The sequence below is a fragment of the Stigmatopora argus genome, chromosome 22 (genome assembly GCF_051989625.1).
Source record: "Stigmatopora argus isolate UIUO_Sarg chromosome 22, RoL_Sarg_1.0, whole genome shotgun sequence".
Classification (NCBI taxonomy): domain Eukaryota; kingdom Metazoa; phylum Chordata; class Actinopteri; order Syngnathiformes; family Syngnathidae; genus Stigmatopora; species Stigmatopora argus.
In genome coordinates this window covers 9,645,699-9,668,785 of record NC_135408.1, presented here as the reverse complement: position 1 = coordinate 9,668,785, position 23,087 = coordinate 9,645,699, and the positions used below count along the sequence as shown (strand labels likewise).

General features: G+C 37.8%; 2 protein-coding genes across 3 annotated transcripts in view; one reads left to right on the top strand and one right to left on the bottom strand.

Annotated features, from left to right (window-relative positions):
* The window catches only part of gabrb4 (gamma-aminobutyric acid type A receptor subunit beta4), a 105,456-nt gene that overhangs the window by 64,613 nt on the left and 17,756 nt on the right, over positions 1 to 23,087 (bottom strand). The window lies entirely within an intron of this gene.
* Positions 1 to 23,087, top strand: part of gabra3 (gamma-aminobutyric acid type A receptor subunit alpha3) — a 41,884-nt gene that overhangs the window by 7,973 nt on the left and 10,824 nt on the right. For both annotated transcript variants that reach the window (XM_077591548.1, XM_077591547.1), the window contains exons 2-4: positions 6,698 to 6,804; positions 16,476 to 16,594; positions 18,726 to 18,793. In XM_077591548.1, coding sequence (XP_077447674.1) covers positions 6,719 to 6,804; positions 16,476 to 16,594; positions 18,726 to 18,793 — 273 coding nt within the window. In that variant the 5' untranslated portion in view covers positions 6,698 to 6,718. The remainder of the gene's footprint in view (positions 1 to 6,697; positions 6,805 to 16,475; positions 16,595 to 18,725; positions 18,794 to 23,087) is intronic.

Here is a 23,087-nt window from a genome sequence, read left to right as displayed (position 1 = left end):
ATGCACGAGTTCGGTTCAAAGAAAATTGAGATGAGTTCTGGAAACAAAGACAGTTTTTGATCCTTGTTGGAAATTGGTCTGGTTCTTGTACTTTCATAGAATGCTCGGTTGAATTCTTTGAACACGTGCTCGGTCCTCAGTGGCCCCGGCAAATATTCAAATCAAGGCAATGTTACACCGCAGAATACAGCCAAACAAAAAGGAGGGTTCTCATAGGTAGCAACCTTTTGTATTCGTCGTGGTTGCCACATGGCGGTTACTAGGCTGCACGGTTAGACCTCGCCATTGTCTTGATACCTATCAGGAATACCGCAAACAAGCTAGATGAGCTCAACTACCTGCCAAGAACAAAAACATCATTGCTAACACGGATGAGCCCATCTACACACACATTGTACATATTTCAAAGGCAGTAATTAGCAAGCTTGTATTTCAAATGTGCTACCATACTAATTGAATAATTGATGGTGACAGATGCCCAATCTATTTGAACTAAAGGAGAGGCTGGCAGTGATCATGTCTGCCCTCATAGTTGAAATGGAGTAAACATCTACTGGTGTCAGTGGGACACAAATTAATGCACAGATAAATAATTAAGTGGGAGATTGTGATTAATCACAGTCTGTAATGAATTCAAAAGTAGTGTAGTATTTTTATTGTACTGTAAATTTTAATCTACAGTGTATTAATGAAAGAATGAAAGAATTGTGGATACATAGTCAACCATTTTTGAATTATTTTGGTTGATTTACCCTAACATTAGGTTCAGGCTAATTCCTTCCAATTTCAAATCAAATCCAATTTTACTGCATCACAGCAACATATTTTATTGCTAAAATTCAGGTCATTATCGTTTGAAAATTTGTAATGGTTAATTATTTAATTCCATGGCAGCAATTGACGTTAACTAGTGATAAATTGATTCCAAACGACAGAAGGAATAAAAATAAAGCCACAATATCACTGAAGTACAAATACTACTCGGAACAAGACAAAGTCATTTTCGGATTACTGGAGCGCCTCATCCCAAAACCCAAAAATGTCAGTCTCCCAGCAGCCCCCGTCAGCGGCATTGTTATCATAGCTTCTGCCCAAGCAGCAAACTTCTCCAGTGTGATACTTTCTGCACCACTAGTCAAATCTGCTTTTATCACAAGAGTCACTCTTGCCAGGCTCTCCAGCAGCAGCCCACACAGAGCATCCGGAATTATGTTCATGGCAGATACCCTGTCACATTTCCATGCGGTCACAGTCCGAGGAGCACAACGCACTGAGCCGTTTTCTAACCTCGTCTGCCAAAGTTTTTCCCGGTGTTGCACTGGCCTGTGCATGCTTCCTGCGGTCGTAATCATTCATGCTCAGCAGCCTGCTCACCTGGCGCTGTATTGCTACGTGAGAGCGACCAGTCATGGCTGGAGTCACACTTTCCACCATCAGTCACACTAAGTGGGGCCCAACCGGCCACACAAAAAGTGCCTTAAAGGCCATCAAAGTCAGCAGTAAACTTTGTGATTTAAGCCTTGTCCATACTTAGCAGGGTTTCATAAAAAGAACATTTCCTACAGCTTGGTCGATCATCGACACGTAAACCCAGATTTGGGGCCGGAATACAACAAACTTTGACCCAAAAGCCCACGCGTATACAAATTACTATGACTTTTTTGAGTATTGCACGGGATTTGGTCACAACATCCGATCCGATCCAGTCGTCGTGCTTTTTATATAAATCCAACCAGTAGGCAATTATATCTGTCTTTGTTTTCCTATCTTTAAAAACTAACAATCATAACTGACCATTGTGTAATATTTGTAGACAGAGCATTAATTGACTTTAACACAAACTGTATTCATCATTTACTGGTTACATTATATTTTGCAGTATTTTTACGGGTCTAAAAATATTAACGTCAGATCAGCATTGTCAATTTTTCATTTCTTGACGAGGGGGGGGGGGGGGGGGTATACCTGTTTTTAAATAGCCCTGCTACGTGCACACAAGACCGTAGTCTTATGTCTCCCATGGAAAAGCTGATTACGATGCAGAGGAAAGCCAGGTAACATACATTAACTGCAATGCACCAGATTCTATGCATCCAATTGAAATCATTCATCTATTTTTCGCTTGGTAAAATAAAGGTTTTGAGCCATTTTCAGAGGAGAGACTTTTTCTTTTGATACGCAACAGCGGTTCTGGCTATATGAGCTCATATTTCTTGCAGCTCCTTCAATTTTACGTATGAATCTCTTCCCTATTGTGTCACATGAGAAAGCAGGACAGGCTTTCAAAACTATCATTTGAGAGAGGGGATTCGTCATACAGATGGATTAACTTCAGAATACTGGATCAATTTCAATGTACGTCATGTCTCCATTTCAAATTGAGTTTTGAAATTCCAAGTTTATTATAAATACTGTTTATGGTCAGGACTCTATTCTGTCCATGTAGTCGACATTCTTGTGTTTGAAAAATCCCAATATCCTGGCTAAAAATGATGTATCCCATTAATGAAGACTGATAAAATGTCTGGCTAACACCTGACATGTTCATCCTGAGGCCTTAGTTACAGCCGTAATAGAAGGGGACATTGAGAGTAACTGGATTGATGGAAATGACACAGAAATCCCATCTGAGAATTACCAGCCCATCTCATCGCCTGGCGGTATTGACTCATAAATCCCAATGCAATCATTAAATGAAGATTGATGTGCATGGCGGAAGGCTGTAAAATAAAAATGCATTTGTAATTTTTATATCGATGAAGCATATGGAAAACCCTACTTGAACTCACGTAAGTCATGATTTTATAACATTCATCATTCTTTCATTGCCTATTAAAACAACACAAACATTACATGGTAGATTGAGTTAGGAGGTCTATGGATAACTAAATTAGACTATAAATTTCAGCTTACTCGATTGATTTTTAACTCATTATCAAGGCTTTTTTTGGTCAGAAACTGCTTACGTCATTCATATTCTGACACTGATGCCGCTAAAAATTCACTAAATTTAACAGCAGAAAAAAGATTGGACGTCTATCATCATTTTATGCAGTTAACGGCCATCTTGGACAAGGTGACCAGCGTTTGAAAATCACATTTTTTAGTACTATCGGATAGTGATGACGTCATTTTAATCCTGTATTGGCTCAACACTGGAATACAGACTCTCAGACACAGAGTACGGTACCCTATCCACTTCATCTAATTAAGGATTTATTAGTACAAGATGTAGATGTTGTCGTTTGGAAAAAGCCAATCTTTTGGCGCGACTTTGATGGGTCGTTAACAAACCTGAATAGTGTGAACATTTTAATAGCAGAACTTCTGTTGCTCCTGGAATTCTTTCAAGATGTGTGGTTAGTGATTTTATTGGATAATAAAAAGTATTCAACCTCTGTGCCCAAGCGATTTCTTGTTGTTAATTTATTGCTACCTGACGATCAGCCAATTTTCTTTTAGCGAACCTTCCTAATGAGGTTGCAACATAATATTGGTCGGGGGACCTTTCATCATAAGGCAAAGGAGATTATTTTATATTATATGATTGTATCTAGATTTATATTAGTTATTTTTGCGTCAGGGTTAGGGGGTTAAATCAGAAATACACTGGTTACGCCTCTACCACTCTAAAGTTGGATTTTAATTTAAATTTAAATTTAATTTAAATTAACAACAACGCTCATGATGGTATGGCCCAACTAATACTGCATATGGAGGTATGCAAGTGGAAAAGTCAGAGGGATGAAGCGCACAAACGGTTGCGGCGGTTGACTGCTGCATTGTCAAAGGTCACCTTAACAGTAGTCAAGAAGCAGAGCAGCGTCTTTGAAACTTGACAATTATTTTACAGTATGCGTCCTTACAAATACGTTACTGCCCCAAATTGTACACAATGTTAGAGAAGAGTTAGAGCAAAAAGTTTGCATTCTGCTGTTTTGTATTGTTTGCACATTTTGAAATCAAGACCTGTTGGAGTACACTGAATTCATTCTCTCAGCTAAGCAGATAATGACAGGCTTTTTATGTATAAAAATAACCACACTAGTGCAATTCTCGACTCACCGTCACTATACTGTAAAGACAGAGCCCACCCCAACTTTTAAATGAATTCTAAAGTGATTTGATTGCAGATTTGCAGGATATTGGTGTTGCCACTGAGTTTAATTGCAAAAGTCATGGTGATTTAGCCTATTATTTCATTTATCTGATGGAGTCACTCATTCCCAACAGTGCTAGGTTGGGAGTATGGGTTATTATTGGGACACTTGCCTTGCTACAGCATGTTTATTGACATCAGTGTGTCAAGAAAAAAAGGTACGGAATGTAACCAAGATGCTTTGCCAGATTTTCGATTCCGTCAAATAGGATTTTAGTACTTTACCCAATACATTTTCTGAGGTTTTTTTTAGCCTGCGAGAAGAAATGACGGCAGAAAAGATTAAACAGTGTGAAATGTTGAGTGCTTTAGGTCTGCTGTCACCTTAGGCAAGCTATTTTGGATTTGCCAACAAAAGTGTTATGTTTGTTGTTGTTGTTAATTTTCTTTTCTTTCCGTTTTCATCACAGTTTGAGCCCCAGGAACTGAGTTCTTCAGTTCCGAGACTGATATTGACGGTAGACGGCAGGTCGGCAGCAGTCTTGTTTGTTGCTGTCACTCACCGGAGTTATGCCGATCACATTTTTGTCGAGTTTGAGACTGTCGATATGAAGTACTGATCCGAAACCTCATGATATCCGTTAAGGAGCTATAAAATATTTATTTATACACAGGAAGGATCACTCTGGAATGATTTTATCTTACCATTAAGTGTCCTACAACAGCTAAAATAACATTTTCTTACAGGTGGTGTTAATATAGGCAGGTTTTTTATTTTATTTGTCTTTGTACTTCTTATTTATTTATTTTTTGCTAAAATAATCAAACTAACCCTACATCTTCACACAATGTTTTTCAAATGATTTGGATCCCTAATTGTCAATACTAATTAAACAGTAGCTAATGTGTCAATTCTGTAATTAGCCCTTTTGTCAGAGCCAAATCAACAAAACGGGCATTTAAGCAAAAATTCATGTAACGTGCCGTTGTAATGATGAAGAGTTCGATTTTTAAATTTGTACTGTTTCATGTTTGTTTATGGAGCACATCATTATTCTACCAGTAGCTGTGTATCTTTTTAATGAGACTTTCTTTTTACAATTGAACTAGTTCAGTAAACAGAAATGTGTTCCAGTGGGGCCTAAATGGAGCGAGCATAGAGCTTAGGGATCTTACTGTATATATGTTTTAAAATATTTATACAAAGAGGACAACAAGACCCCTAAGGAAGAGAATACATTCAATAATGGTCTTTACTCTCAGTCATTCCAAGATAGGGAATTGACATCTATTAGTCTAAAGTTTCCCATTTGATTTTAATGCATAACATAAAAGCTATAACGGGCAGACGTAACAGCCCTAACATAAATCGGCTTTTTTACTCTCTCAGCGCTATTGACGATTTTAGACGTGGTAATAAAAAATAATAATAAATAAAAAGACTTAACTCTTTAGAAACCATTGGCGATAGTAGACGTCCAATGCATTTAAACTCCCAGTTGAAATTGAACTGCATGTCTATTGCTGTTCTCAATATCAATATTTTATTAAATAGCGCCACATATACTGAGCTGGAGGTGAAAGATCTTTAAAAAAATGATGACATTTTTCATTCTCACTGCCTCGCTGCTCTCTGAAATGCTGTTTTTAACCTTTAAGAAAAATAATTGCAGAGTTTGTTGAACTATTATAAAAAGTAATGGAGTGTCGTATTTCAGATGTTTCCCTAGACTCAACCTTGTCGTAAATAACTCCCTCCTAAGTCTCTTTTCCTAATGGATAAGACAAATTAATTGTTGAAGGGCTTTGACAAAGCAATAAAGGCCAACATCTACAGTATGTCCAATCATTTGTTGTTGTTTTTTTTCCTGTAAAATGAGATTGCTCTCCGCAACACAGAGTACATTGATTCCCCTGAGGGAACTTTTTGATCCTTTCTTTCTGCACTGGCCGTAAAGGGGACACAATCTCACAAAAACACAATAAAAGCCTTTAAAGTACAAAAACAGCTGCTACACATGTGCGCTCCAGTGGTCGTGCATCTGCTCGACTGAGGTTCTTTGGCTTCATTTCCTGATATTGATGGCGGCTTTTTTCGGCTGCCTTCAATAGCAGAGGTGCCAATTTTTGAGCGCAAAGTGATTTATTCTTGTCTATGAAACGCAACTTTACTGCAGTTATTATACAGCGCTCGTAATGAAGTTGAAGGAGGTCACACTTGTTTCAAGATTAGGTATGCCTACACACTGAACTTTTTTTTCCATCCCAATTTCCACTCATCAGTGCCAATTATGTGGCATCCAATCATCCTTTTGCCAAATTGAAATGTGTTTATCGCAAGTGCACGTCCAATTCATTTGGAATGAAACGTTCCTTCATTCGCTGCCAGCTACTACTTTAAATTCATTACACATCTAGTGCCGTCAATGGCAGACAATGAGTTTCTACTTCTACTTTGTAGTTGTATTTCTCAATACATAAATACGGCATTGCACATTCTTTCCAAAAAACCCATGTAAACACCTGGAATAGAGAGTTTGTAAAACTCGGGATTTATATTAAAAGGCCTAACTCAAGTTGACTTGTCATTCCCTATAGGGGTCCTGCGCTTAAATTGCTATGGCTGCTACATTTGGGAAGCCCGAAGCCCTGCACTTGGCCTTGTGGATCTTCTTTGTATGCCTCAGCATCCTTTCTCAAGCCAGGTAGGACTAAAAAAAAAATCTCATTTCAGACACTCTGTTCCGCCATATGCGATTTACAGTCATTGGTTCTTTCTGCCAGCTATTGTTAATGTGGAGTGTTTTGCATCCTATCTCATTAATCAAGCTGACTGCTGCACTAAACGCCGTAATCGAGCCAGTATCTTTAGAAGCAAAGAGAAACTCACACTGCACTTCATTAGCTATACCTGTACAATCTCATTAAATGCACTCAAATAAAAGATGTTGACAATATTGCCCAAGATTGCTTTAGAAAGTGCAAACAGGATTCGACATCCAAACATTTCAACAGACTGCCGTATCAGATATTTTTTCATAATACTACAGCTGTAACGAATTGTAATAGTAATGCAATAATAAATACAATGGTAATATGACCCATTCAAGTCTCCGGTACATTTTACTGACGGAGGAATTTGTTTGGATTGTTCAGCACGCCACAACTGTGATTGTCCAATCACAGCAGTTTTCTTTCTTGCATCTTGTGCACATTTTTCCACCTGTGTTAAGAGTCAGCGGGAAAAAAGTTCACCCCTTTGTGTCTAGGTGTCATTCTAATCAAGTTCCTTGTAATTTAAAGTGAAAAGAATGCCATGTTAGTATTGTAGATGAGGCGGGAATTATGTAGCAAGGTGCAAATCACTTTAAGCCTTAGCACACATAAGCAAACAAAAGGCGGATGAAGCCGAGAGGGGAAAGAAATCTGAAAAATGTGGAGAAATAATTCTAGGTATGCAATTTCATTGGAAATATATTAAAAAAACACTGATGTATTTCTCATTTTGCACATTTGACTTGATGCCAGGTTTGCTCGTATCCATTATGTTAATTATAGATAGCCATTCAATTCTTTATGAGAGCGGCATACTAATAGTACACGGCATGTGGAGCGTTGACACCCCCAGGGACAAATAAAAAAGGCACACCCTTTCCAGCGGGGCACACCGACAGAAGATATTATTATTCACAACGAGAGCCTGGCGCTTCTGTTGCGATAATTAAACAAACTTTATCCAACAATCTGTCCTTTCCCGGTAATGTCAACTTTCCAAAAATTATATTTTTGAGCTTAAATAGGACATTGTAATGCACTGAATCTTTACTCCGTGGACAGGGTTGGATGTCCAATCCATTTGAAGTGGACTTCTAGTAGTGATAAACATACAGTGGTACCTCGTGGTACGACATGCTCGTGGTACGACGAAAATTTCGATCGAATAATTCGCCCGCGATACGATCAAAATTTCGAGATGCGACCAAGCCAGGTGGCCATGACATGAGAGGTTGTTTATCATTGTAGCGCACTGTCTTTTTTTGCCGCATCTCTTTCGTGTATAACTACTATATCTATGAGGACTGAACGATTTATTCAGACGAGTTTCGACCAGGAAACGCACAACGCGAATGCGCGGGCAAAAAGAGGCCTTTCTGGGTAATGAAGTATACTCGTGCACACAACACCCATAGGCAATGGCAACCTTTCTCAGAATAAAACGTCATTACCCACAATCAATACGTGGGTGAGCTCAGCTATTGCATTTCCTGTTATTCTTTCTAAGGAAAGAAGCTCCCGCGATCGTTCTTTCAAGACTATTTCTCGTTGGCAAGTGGTCGTGCGTTATCCTATTGTGAGGACATTTGTGTGCATCATTTTCGGAATATTTTGAAGGAAATGCAACCGCAAACAGTCCATCGATAGCGAATGTGAGGGTGGAGGCGTGGCAAACCACTAACCCGGAAAACGAAGGTAACCAAAGATTAAAACAAGATTAGAATTCAGTTTTGTGTAAAGTTATATTAAACGTATGTTTGAGTGTGTCTGTATATATATTTATCCAAGTTAATTTAAATGTTTGTTCGTTTACGAGTGCCGTGGATAAAGTCCCCACGAACAGCCCCCACCTCTGCCTCCGTGTGTGTCGTTGGCTCTCCCCTCCGCGAAATGCGTCTAATTTTACATCTATTAAACACATTTTATTACTATTAAACCACTCGTTATTTATTACTTTGTCAATATATGGCGAATTAGAAGAAATAAAACATTTTTTCCAAACCAATATCCTGTTTTGGGTGTTTTTTTCAGAGGGTTGGAACGAATAAATTTGTTTTCAATTCATTACAATGGGAAACGTTCACTCGAGTTACGAAAAGCTCGACATATGATCTCAGTCTCGGAACGGATTACGATCGTATGTCGAGGTACCACTGTATAAATAAATCTCCTTAAATGGTTAGAAAACTTCTAGTACTGCTAAATACATACAATAATAGTCTTTCGTCTATATTTTGTCATTTTGAAATGTCAGCACAACGGCAGCAGTGAGCTGTCACTTTTCCGATAGAGTTGAGGAAGAAGACATTTCCGATGAATTACCATGCGTCTGACAAAAACGCCCCTGGGGAGCCGTCTTCGGCAACTCGGCACGATTCTCGCGCACTCAAAAGGAAGCTGACGTGCCAGGTGGTTTGTTTCAAAAATCCACCTTACAGAGAATGGAATGACTCTTTGGAAAAGGATCGGTACTCTGTAAACATAGGAAGAATTCTGCAAATAGCACAATGAGAACAAGATGCAGAAGAAGGAATTAAAGCCCATGTGGATCTTTTGACAACCTCACGTTAGTCGATTTCCTTCGCAGGGCCATTCCTAATCTACAGCCAATCGATTATTAAGTACATTAAAAACTGTTTTGGCCCCCAGGGCTTATGTTTGACCTCGATGGCTTAGACCGTGGGGAAGACTCCAAACTCAATTTGTAATCAAAAATGCTTGTAGTACATGTCTGGGTTAGTGTTTTATTGATAAACCTGTTGTTATATCAAAACCTGCCCACCATTGTTCACAAGTACATTAAAAGCAAATATAAATTCATAGCAGCGGCCGGAGGACCCGACAAGTTCCTCTTTGCTGCATTCCCATTTGCATGCATTTTTAAATTGCCTTGGAAGATTTTAGCTAGTTTTGTGTACTGTAAACCCTAAAAACTATTTTTCTTCCAGTTGTCTGTACATCTTTGAATTTGCATACACACTTAAGACAACACTTAAAGTTGGGCCATCTTGGTTTAGTTTTCATTTCAAGCCGTACGTGCAGGCTGGCAAATGTGACATTTAAACAATCGCTATAAGAACAAAAGAGCAAACTGTACAATTTCCCCATGGATTGCTCGTAACAGTGGTCAGACTTCGCACCTCGTCTCCCATCATTAATTATTCACCGAGCGGCGAAGAGGGACATCACTTTAAGGGGTGACCTGGTCAACAGATAACATTCTGTTCTGGCAGCGCTGTCAAGGTTAATGTGTCACAGGTCTCGGGGGGGAAAAAAAGAAAAAGTAATGTATTCTCATCACCAAGCCACTTTGCTGATTGAATTATCCAGGAAGCTCAGGCCACTTTGAATGACAGGAGTTCTGCTTTTCATTGTTGTATCAGTATAGCGTGACAATATTTAACCAGTAGACATGTCAGACATGCTTTAACCATAATGTACAGTGTAAAAATTAATTTGAAGAGACTGACAATGGGAACGACAACAAGTGAAAACAATCAGGCTGCTAACAATGTATGTGAAGCTGAAATGTCTCACAAGAAACTTGGTCTTCAAAATATAAAATACACAGGATAAGGAAGAAGAAGAAGACTGTGGAGGAGTGGCATTCAAAAAAAATTCAATTTCTGGCACTACTTTAGGGCTTTAGAGAGCCTTGTTGTTGGCTGCAAGTGCCCGCAAGTCATAGATTTAAGGCAAAAAATATAAGAGATTTTACTTGGATGGCGTTATGGGAGTTGAGTATGAAACTAATAGCATCAAGACTCTCTGCCGTTGACAGCAATAGATGTCAAATCGGTTTAAAAGGAGATGGCTGGCATTGAATGATATCCTTTCAGTGCTACAGTAAAAATGACTACGTTTTCTGAAATGTTCTCACATGACATTTGAAAGGGGAAAATAGTGCAATTCACTCATTGCTTTAAGTAAAATCATAAACCTCTTGGGTGGCTTTGTTGAAACCGGATGTCATTTTTTTTTTTCTGCACGCAACGCATCTCAATGCATCTCATTTTTTTATGCTCAAAACACTGGCACAACTACAATAATTTCAAGGCTAAGCATCAGTGCCAGCGCTTCAAATGATATTACACTCTGGCAGATAGATAGCTCTTCTGTAATAGTCCGATAAATTGAAATCTTCCCTCTCTAAGGAAATTGGCTCAGAGAAGAGCAGACTTTAATGAATCAACAATTCTGCCAACAATAAATCACCAACTATCACACAAACACTTGAATTTTCTAAATTTCACCAACTGTGATTTCTTACACACCAAATACGGCAAATGAACTTTGTTTTAGCTCCAATGCTGAAATCATATTTTTAAGGCAGCCAATAAAACAATTTCTATTGAATTGCTATTTTTTGCACTATAGTGTTTTTCCAAAGCTGTTGAATTTCAGACATTTATCCAGTTTTTTAAGCAAATGCTTTAAAGATAACCAACAGATATTGCTGTTGACACAATGTATAATTTTTCATGAAATGCTCATATATCATATCCATAGCTTTGATAGATTACTTCCATTTGGCTGCATAGCATAGAACAGAACTTGCTCGCAGTTATAAATGATCCTTTCATCGCAGCTGATACTGTTGATAACATCTCTAAAATCCATGAAGATATGAGCCCGGGGTTTTGCCTCGTCCTTTGCTTATAAAATTGAATTTGAGACTAGATTTCATTCATTACATATCCAAAATCGTATTTTTCCTTCCCCTTATCAACTAATTTATGTTATCTTATGCAACAGTCTAATTTCAATTATGGAATACTTTTTTTAAACCCCCAAAAGTTCTTAACTTATTGGCTAAACATCTAGTCCATTCCAACAAATATTTATTTAATTTTTAAATTTCCATTTAAAAAAAAAGGAAAAAAATCAGGAAATATTCTGTATTTTATTTTATTTTAAGCATTTTTCGAATGGAAAAAAACAATCTGAGTAAAAAGGATTGTTTACTCAGATTGTTTTTTTTCCAATAATTATTATAATAAAAATAATAATAAAAAAATCTGGAAATGTTCTCTGTATTTTATTTTATTTTAAGCATTTTTCGAATGGAAAAAAACAATCTGAGTAAAAAGGATTGTTTACGCAGATTGTTTTTTTCCATTCAAAAAATGCTTAAAATAAAATACAGAGAACATTTCCAGATTTTTTATTATATTATTATTATTATTAGTATATTATTATTATTTTCCCCTTTAGGAATGCACAACCAAAAAAATAAACAATCCTTTTTACTCAGATTGTTTTTTTTCCATTCGAAAACTGCTTAAAATAAGATAAAATACAGAGAACATTACTAACTATTCTCTGATGAATTAGACCAAAAATGTAATAAGATTGACCGGGCAAATGTCTCGTCGTGCATCCAAGTTTAATAATTTTGTTAGACAATGTAAAGATTGCAAACTTGGCTCAAGATGAGATGAGTATTGTGTTCCTGCTGCCAGCTCTGAGGTGAGTGACCCACCATAATATAGATTTAAAGGCCCCTGGAGTCATTTGGGGGAGGATGCATTCAAGTACACTTGTTTGCAAACTATCAATTGTCTACTCAACACATTCTAATTCAAGATGAAGGAAGGGGTGAACAAAATCCTTTTCCTGGCTCGGAGTTCTAATTTGTTGTGATTTTAAAACAATTACTGCAAATTTAAGACTATGAACAGCTACTTTTTTCCCCTACTTAAAACTTTCCTTTTTATTCTTTAAGTCCAGTGCCGTTTTTATGTAGATAAATTTGAACAAACAATGTTTTCTAGTCAAATTTGGTGGTTGAGGCTTCTAGTGAGGTTCTGATGATCATTTAAAAAAATTACAGTAATTGTCTCAGTCCAATATAGTACACTAAAACACAAGGGATGGATTTTTAAAGTTACATTGCATCATTATTCAAATGGATAAGTGGGATGAAGCAACTTTTAAAGTATTCAACTTTCCACTTTTTCCAGCGCATTGGAGCGGCAGAGTCGACAATGATGGATCAATACGCTGTGTTCACTAACGAGCTTATGTAGTTTAATACCGTTAGAAAGGTGGGACTGCTGGAGTACGTGTGATTAATTTATGGTATCGATTAGTAATGTTGCTCCCATTGGTGCAGCATGATGTCACCTCCAAAGTTTGGAGTATAGTTGGAACTGCGGATTAAAATATTACCAACGATGACACGCTTTCATCATACCTTTAAGGACTGTGAAATGAAATTAGAAAGCATTTCAAGGCAGACACCTTTTTATTGGCATAGAGGGACATGATGCACTTATTAAAGAGTATTGCTCTGGAATGCCAGCAAGGTTGGTTGAAATGTTACAAATGTAATATTGAAACCTGATAACCTTTTCAGCTTGGAGCTTTGAGAAAGCTAGTTCGGATATTACACTGTAAATATTTAACTTCAAGCATCATTCATCGAAAGCTGGGGAAATGTGTGGGCGTATGAGAGGAGGTATTCTAATGAGCACTTTCTTGATTAATAAATTCCATCCCTGAAGTGATTCACGGGTTAGGTTTTCTAATTTATCTAATCTTGCATTCTAGATTCACCCATCAACAAGCTATTGATAGCGATGCTGAAGCAGGTGATGCAGTAGTGCATTATCTCAATGTAAAAGATTGTTTCTTATTAATGGCTGCCTTGTAACCATTTCAAGTTTTAACAATCACTGATGGAGGCTTTAAAACAGTTCCTAACAGAGCAGTTTTTGGTACACTCATGGGGCATTGCTGCTACACTGTATTTATCAAAATAGGTCTTCAGATTTGCTGAGGATACACTAGAATTGCATGAATTTTTCTGACTGATGAGCAAATTCATTTTTTAATCATTCCAAATGGACTTCTTTGCATCGCATTGAAATATATGTGACTTTTCAATTGCAGGGCAAAACTGAGAATTAAAACTATAATACCATAGTTCCCCCATTTCAGAAAATGGATTTGACACATGCAACAACTGGATTCCCAATGAAAAGACATCAGAGGGAATCTTTAAACAACAGATGACATTGATAGCCTTGATATTTCAAGCAATGCTGAAGAGCTCCCAAAAAATGTACAAGGGTCCCATTTCCATGATGATAGATGTAGAATAATAGAGACCATTTGAAGTATAATTTTATATGATTGTTTGCTATACTTTACTTTACTAGCCTAAGTAAATGTTTATCTTCCACCGATTATTTTTAGCAATAATACTACACCGATTTTACAACATGCTGTACAATTTGTCAAAAACCTTAGTCACACTCCAAAGCTGTTACTGCTGTGCTCTTTTTATAAATGATTTCACTATGAACAGCCTACTTCTCTAATATACTCTCTATCCTTGAGCCTTTTCACTATTAATACCCTTTTTTGACTGCAAAGGCAGAGTAGGACAGGTCTTTGCTAAATCCAGCTCCCAAAATGAATAAGGTGCTTTGTCATTTAACATTATTTGACTCGGGGTTGACGGCGCCGATATGCTAATTTCCAGGGCCGAGACTATAATCAATCTTGAATGGCATGCTCAAAGATGGCCGGTAAAAGAAAAGTGGCACTTCAAGAGGAGTTGACTGAAGCGTGTACTCTCTGCTCCTCAAAGGCTTTTTGGCTTCCTTCTTATCGGCGCAGCTGTCATGCTGCCACTCCGGGCATCAAACGCTGACATAACAATGGGGAGAAGGCCATTCGGACGGAGCGCCTCGGCCTCCTCCAAAGCACGTGCAGCCTTGCTGCATGGGAGGAATTAATGAGAATTTCCAGATGAATAAAAAAATAACAGTTTACAGTGGTTGAAGTCCATTCAGTTCACTATACTTGTGAATTTGGTTATTCAAAATGGATGCCAAATGCACTCCGACGGACCGTACTTTAGTGGACGCCTGTATATTCAGATATTTCTACACAATATGACAAATGAATGCAATTTTAAAGGCTTCACTTTAAAAAAAAAAATCAAGAAAAGAGAAGTAGAACAAGAAATATCTCCAAAAAAAAGATCATATGGATCCTTGTCATCATTCGATCGCTACCAGCAAACCCGGTCAAACTTGATTGGACATCTATTGTCGAGAGAAACATCTCTCAATGCCAGCCATTTTAGTTAAAATAGAATTTAATGTCTGTCAGTTTCAATGGCAATAAAAAAATTTTAATCTCAGAAATTCTTGGCCATTCAGTGCAGTTGTGATTGCACGTATTTTGCATTTTGCCCAAAAGCTGTGTAATAAAATGTCGCTATTCCTATAAAATAATCAACTATGGTGCTTAAGCTCCTTTAAAAAAAAGTGTGAACTTCAAGTGAGCCCTCAAACCAGCAATGTTGCTTCACACAGCATTTCTTATCGTCTTTCTTGCAATGATCAAATAGCCGCAATGCACTTTTAACTAGCAAACTTCCTCTTCACATTGACTACAAAATGCACTGAGACAGGTTGACAGTGACAAGTTAAAAACACGCTATTCATATGACAAACTTGGACAAATATGCAAATGAAGAACATCTCCGAATCTTACAAGCTGTCAGACAGAATGACATTAAGCAATAGAAACTTGAGTTATCAAATATTTATGCCTTTTTTTGCCACATGAGGCTGATTGAATCTGTAGACTGTATTTTCCGCTCAATGTAATAAGGGTGGAACCCTTTGGATACTTCCTGATTGAATTAGTAATACAAGCACACAATCATAACATGGTGGTACAACAATTATTGATACCTGTATCAGGCAATCAATAAATGATATAACTATATAAAACATCTCAAAGGTCTTGCTCACTATGAGAATATATTTCAGTACACATTTTCTGTCATTAAATGACAACCTATGGAGTTACAAAGTATATTACAATAAATTACCATATATTATCTTACATCTAATATGAAATATTTGCATGAATGGCATAAGGCTACTCATTTAATTGCATTTTATTATATTCCTGACAATACAGATAATACATTCCTTTTTTTTGTTACACCTGAAGGGTTAGATTAATCATTGGCCGTCGTATGTAATCTTTACATTATCAAATAGCATATGATATACCCAAATATCATTGCTATTTTATGCTTTAGCCAGTACTTTGAAGGCTGAGAATGTGGAGTTGTCACTGACTGGAACAGTCATCAGTGCATGAAGTGTTTGCTGATCGGGAATTAGTTGGACGTTTTAGCCCGTTGGGGATTCGTGTTTAATTAAAGGCCGTGCTCATTAAATCAAGAGCGTTCTAACTCTATAATAATGGCCTTTCAACATTGGCATAATTCTCTTTTGACAGACGATAGGGGTTGTTGGTAACATTTATGGCAACGTAAACCATCTGTCAATCCACCATGTGATTAAATTTGGAAGAAACTTAATTGATCTTGAGAACAGGACAATTGTCCAGACCATGTTGTATGAACTTGGCAGTTTAAAGACATGTCTCTGGACAAATTAAAGTTTTTTTCCCCATTTAAAACAGCTTTAATTTTACTTAATAAATGGTTTGGACATCTACCGCCATCACTGGCGGCCAAGGAGTGAATGTTATAAGTGAAAAAGCTGAATGTTTTCTTTTCTCTGTAATACTTGGACTAACTGAATTCTATTTCATCCTGCTAAAGTGCCCAAGTTGGACACCGAGAGCCGCTGCCCGATGACAGTAACAATATCACAATTTTCACCCGCATCTTAGACAGACTGTTGGATGGATACGACAACAGACTACGTCCGGGGCTGGGAGGTAAGATTCGAACATTTTTCTAGGCACTTCCACTGCATACTGGCAGCCATAGCAAATGTTTTGAAGGCACGCCAATACTAGCAACCCTGTGAAGTGTAGATAAATGACCATGGAGCCATTGTCCCTCAAGACTTCTTTGGGAGTAGCCTACATATGTCCGGGAAAAGCTATGCTATTTCAACCAAATCTTTCACAAAGTAAGCCCACATGCTTGAGCAGATTTTACTCAGTCATCCAGCTGGAATGGCGGTTTCCGCTTCGCTGCTTAACCGCGAAGGCCACGAGCATAGCTACCAGGCTGGAGACCACCAGGCCACAAGACTTTGAAGCTCCAACCAGGCGGTGGAATCTGGCACGATGTACATTTGAGGCTTATTTCTTTGTCTTGTCGGGAGAATTCAGAATGTTGCAGTTCTGAGATCGAGGGTTCAATCCCCGGAGGGTTCCGACCTTCCTGTGTGTTTACATCATATCGCCCGGCACTAGTTTACAATCCTACAAGTCTTAGAAACTACCAATTGCATGTGATTTCCTCTTGTAAATTGATAAAACATAATTGTGTTCGGTTGCAAAATAGCAATCATTTCAGATTCAAACAAACCCAAGCTTGAAATAACTTTCTCTGGCCTATGAAGAGTCTTAGAAACTACCAATTGCATGTGATTTCCTCTTGTAAATTGACAAAACATCATTATGTTCGGTTGCAAAATAGCAATCATATCAGATACAAACAAACCTAAGCTTGAGATAACTTTCTCTGGCATATGAAGAGAACCGAATCCAATCCTGATAATTAGACTGTTAAGAACTTGAAGACTCAGTTAAATTTCAGCAACATTGATTCACTTTAATGCTGTGAAGCATTGTTGTGAAGAGGAAAAAAGGGCAGAGTCATTCTTTCTCCACCAATGCGTGCCATGCAAACTGCTGACGCGACATGGTGATAATCACGTACTTTCCCAGAACTACTGGTGTCGTGGGGATGATTCATGTGGAAGAAGATAGCTTCTCTCGTGGGGGTCCTTCGCCAGAGGAGGGGAGACTTCACCTGTGGGTGGTCTATTAGGTCTGGGACATAGTTAGCGCAAAGCATCTCTTTCGCTTTTGGATAAAAGCCTCATCGCTCTCCAGTCGTTGTGCTACGGGGAGAAGCTATTTGTCTCACCCAGAGCCCAAAAGCCTTGTTCACACATCCGGCCCAGAGGAGCCCATTCAACCCGCTGAGAGGCATACAAATTTTGGTCCATCTCTACTCTCTCTTGACTCATGTCCTACTTACCGCATAAAGATTTAGAGCTATTTTCCTCCTTCTTATTAACAGTAAATAAATCACTAAGAATCATTTGATTATTTTCTCTGCACTGATCTTTGAGATGAGGACAGAATACGAGCAGAAGCAATACTTATTTTTCAATAATCGTTTTTGTTGTTATGTAAAAAAGAAGACAATTTGTGGTCTTTTCCTTTAAAGTTGAATCTTGCCTATAGCATTCTTTTTCTTTCTTTTTTTTTGCATGAGTGCAAAGACAAATGTCACTTGCACTCAGTGACATAAATTCTATTAGAAATGTGAGTGTTTTCCCTGTAAATCTTTCTGCGCTGATAATGTCATGTCTTCAGGACGAATCAGCTCACCCGCCGCAATGAAGACTGATTTAGCTTGTGTTTCTCCTCAGGCACAATATCCAATTGATCGTTATAAATTGTCCATTTATGGGACAATCAGGGCAAATCTCCATGCAGTGCTCTACTTGCAATTCCAGTCAAAGCGTGGACTCAATTACTTTGTTGTCCACGGCATCACATTAGACAGGAGAGACAATGGATCTGCGCATAATACTCCTATGGAAACATCTTTAAATCCGTTTTTGCACTTTGGAGCGATTCCTCCTTGTCAATTATTGTCGTATATGTTAATAAGCAAATTTAATTTACTCATTCGTACCTCCGCACTTGTATTTTTTTTTGTTTTACATAATGACATAGAATTTGGTTACTTGCAACTACTGCTTAAAAGCAATAAACATCAAATTTACAACCCTGTATGTGCATGAAAAATAAATTTCACCAAACAGACCATAATTATTGCTCCGAGATGTATTTCTGCTTTCTGTTTTTGTTTTTTTTACAGAGAGTGTGACCGAAGTGAGGACAAACATTTACGTGACAAGTTTTGGCCCTGTATCAGACACTGATATGGTGAGTATTTTTTACTTTTCTATTCATCTCTCTGATCAAAAACAGATATTTACATTGGCTAGCCCCTAAAGTACTTTATGGAAATAAGGCGGTAATTTAAATATAAAAACAAGAGCTACAGTGCATTTTTAACAGGAAGACTACATAGAAAATCCAAACTTTTCATTAATGAAATTCCATGAGTCATTTAAGAACCAGCCTTTAAACAGTAGAGACAGTTCTTTTCCTTTCTTTTTTTTTGGCTCTGGGTATTATGCATCATTTGACATATTTGATCATGCAGCTGTAATTGACTGCCTTGGGGTAAGGATTTTTTTTTTTACTTTAGCTTGGAGCTGGCTTGACATCTTGTATTATGGAGCTAAATTGGATGGCTTTGGAGTTCTTTGGTCTCACAAGAGGTCCACAAAAAAGTGCTGTGGTGCAGTCCAGGGCTGTCAAAGTCAAATTGCATTCAAATCCACAAGGATCCTTTCAAATAGATGTATCACTAAAGATAATTACAGCGTCCGATTAGGTCCAATAAGACTTTGGAGAGTATTCCCGTTTCTTTCATTAAAGGGGCGTTCGAAGCAGATTATGGTAAAGTCATACTGTGTTTTGGTCTTGTGAACTCCTCCCATAGTGCCATGAGCATGTTCTTATCACAATTTAGAGCATTAAATCTTGTTCTTCCAATAACACCTTTGGGGTTTTCTGGGCTCACATTTAGGCCTAATATTGTATTGTTTTACGGATGTCCTACTTTGAAACACCATGAATCAGTTGCACAATAGCAGACATATTGGTGAGCAGTTAGAGGGCATGAAACATGTTCAGTAATAGACCTAGAATTGGAGTCTACATTCATAAAACCATGTGGCTACTTATATTTAACTTATACTATACAGTTATTATAATGGAAACTGTATCTTATCTGTGGGACGGCAATATCTTCTGGGCTTTATTGCAAGGGTTATTTTGCTTTATGTTTCAGAACAAAAGAAAAAAAAGACTATTTCACTCTAGAACGCTAGTTTGCTATGACCTGTATTGAAATGCCCTTGAGCAAAGCATCACATCCCTATGTATAAATCCCTATACAAAGCATACACGGGTTCTTCTACGACTTTAAAAAGACTGTTTATTGACTTGTATGGTCAAGCTTTTTACCGATGCGGTGAATATTCCGTCATATTTCTTATTCCAGTCAAGTTTTCCATTTCGATAGCCATTTGCTTTATGACGACAATCTTTCCTCCCGAAGTGAACGCTATTCCAATTTCATGGCAACCCGGAGCCATTTTTGCTTTCGTGGCAGATTCGGGAAGAATGAGGGTAGGAAAACAATTGTTTCAGAGAAACAAACATTTCTCGGATTAAGTGAACATGTCAACTTGTTCACGGCAAAACATTCAAAAAGGTCAACCTCAAGTGTGCTGTGACCACTTGCACTCAATTTTCACAATCTAATCCAAAAGCGTTAAACTTGCCCTCGATCCAGCTTTGCCATTCCAGGCATCAAACCATTAAAGAAATTGTTCCCCAAAGACCACTCTCTATATCTGTGACATCACTTTGACGTACTGGATATCCACTAGTCCAATGACCCATCTCAAACATGGATTGTCCCAAAAAATGCCTTGCTTGTTTCCCATAGCTTTTACTTAAACAACAACTTTATTCTCATAATAGAAACCAATTCACATTCTGAATCAAAGTGAAATGATAACCAATGTTGTTGAAAGTCAGGGTTATATATTAATAAGCTTGCAGTGTACTACAACCATAGCTAACCTCTGTAGAGTGTCAAAGAAAAGCCTAGAATGTAGGTTACAATCTTGACAATGATCTCCACTAAGTAGGCAACTTCGTTTCGAACCTCGTCATTTGAACTTGTTTTATGTTTTTGTCCTCTTTCCTGCTATTTTCCCTGAAAATATACTCATCTCATACACAAGTACACAAGCTTACAAGTCTATTCATATATTTGTCCTGATTTATTGTTGAGGCACATCCTGTCATCGCCGTTGTAGGATGGTGTTGCGGCTAAATTTAACATTTTTTTACTCTCTTTTTTAAACTAAAAGTCCATTCAAGGGCATGTTACTAGAATGAATAGAAGTTTGTTTGTAGAATATTCCAAGATGAACTCAAAACTGAATAGTCGATTTAAGGTTTAATATTAATTTAGTGTTGGGCGACAAGGGGGAAAAAACTCCTCTTGATATCGATAGGCCACAATTTAGTAAAAAAAATTCAAATTAAACTGACCTGCCACAAATGTTGAATACATCAAGTAGTGCTGCAACCTAAAACTATCCAGTAACAAGAACAAGAATTTTTTCTCATAATTAATGATATATAATTATTTACTAACACGTGGGACAGGGAGTTTGACTTTTAAGACTGTTGTGTATTAGAGTAACATAATAGCATTCTTAAATTAATTACGGTTGTAGCTGGAACAAATTGTCTCGCATATGCTTGGCAGGAGGAGGCATTTAGTTAACCATTGAGTGCCAATAAGGGCAAGTCAAAGTGGATTGGGTCTCCTTTGAGAATGACGTCAAATTTCTGTTCGGGTTCATCATTTACATGATGACACAATTTAAATTATGCAATTATATCCTGTAACATGATCAAAGCATGTTATGACTCATTATGACTATCTGGGGAAGTCATCATAACGTAATAAAACCCAACTGGGTGCATCGTTTTTAAGGTTATTAATGACAACGAATTTAAGGAAATGCCGTTATGGACATTGTCCTTCATGTATTGACTTCAGTGTGATTATATTTGTGGAACAAAATGTGCCTGCCACTGTACAGTGAAGTGCTAAATGTGTTTACGCCTCGGAGCAAGGAGATGAACAATAAAGGTAATTGCAGTCCGTAGGAGTTTGTTACGACTTTCACAAAGCAGCTAAAAAAATAGTTACAATCAAAGATCAAATTACCTCACATCCGTCAAATCATTGCGTAATCGTCACAATGCCCAGTGAAGCCCAAACGACTGGGAATAATGGATGTGCCGCCGCTAGTAAGTGGTGTGTGTCATTATCACATTGGCAAATGTCATCGCTGGCCTGCTGCGTATTGTCAAAACAAAGGCATTTCCCCATACATCAGGCAAACATTTTTGCACAATGACATTTTTTTTCAGGCCACTAAATCACGACTGTCAAATCGGTTGGCTTATGCAGATAAATCAGGGGTGTCAAACTCGTCTCTGTCCTGACCACATCACAGTTAGGATTTCATTCTTAAGGTCAACAAGGGCGACCACAATTCATCAACTCATAAATCAAAAGCTATTTTCTTTTAGCCCAAAATACAAACCTCGAATAGGTTAATACAGTCGTGTCAAACTCATCATGTCATGGGCCACATCGTAAGTATGATTTCTTTCATCTGAGCATAATTCATACAATAATGAATCAAGAGCTGTTGTGCTATTTTAAAAGGGGAGTTTTACATTTAAGTTTGTTTCTCTTTGTAGTAAAAACCAGCGAGACTTTTGGAAAAACTGGCCAAACTGCAAAATAAGTCTGAACAGGAGCAGACAATAAGTCTAAAATCTAAAATCCAATAAGTGCAGGTGCCGGATTTTAGGTCGAGGTGCAGAATGTAGATGATAGAGAGCAAGTTGCAAGGAGGAATGATCAGATAGGACTTGGAAATGTGGCCATCTGAATCCCCCCCCCCCAAAAAAAATAAATAAAACCTTATCTGCATTTTCACCATGGCAAGCTGCCAAAAACAATACTGTAAAGTTTTAACTGGCTCTACGCAAGCTAAAAGATGCAAATAAATGTACATACTGTCAAATTAATCCCCGTGTTTAATGGTGTTTTTTTTCCCGTCCAAATTGGAAACACCAAGCAAAGACGGTGCCCAGTTGAGCAAAAGAAATCATTTATTTCCGCTGCATGTTTTTGTAATCAATGAGATCATTGGAGCTCATAAACAAACAGAATAAACGGTGTGTGCTAAGAATAGAACCATGCAAATTACCAATTAAACCATCTGGGGTCCTGCAGTGGAAGAACTTGTGTTTTTTTTTTGTCTGAATCCAAAAAAAGCAATATATAAGTTTTGTCTACAGCCACAACATTGGGCAGACTAGCATAAAATGAAGTAGTAAATTCCCTTAATAGCATCCTGAAGAATAATTTTGGGAGTGCTATTGCCCGTGTAACTGCACTTTTAACTGTATAGAGCAGGGGTGTCAGACTCGGGTTGGTTCGCGGGCCGCTTTAACGTCAACTTGATTTCACGTGGGCCGGACCATTGTAGATATAATATTTAGA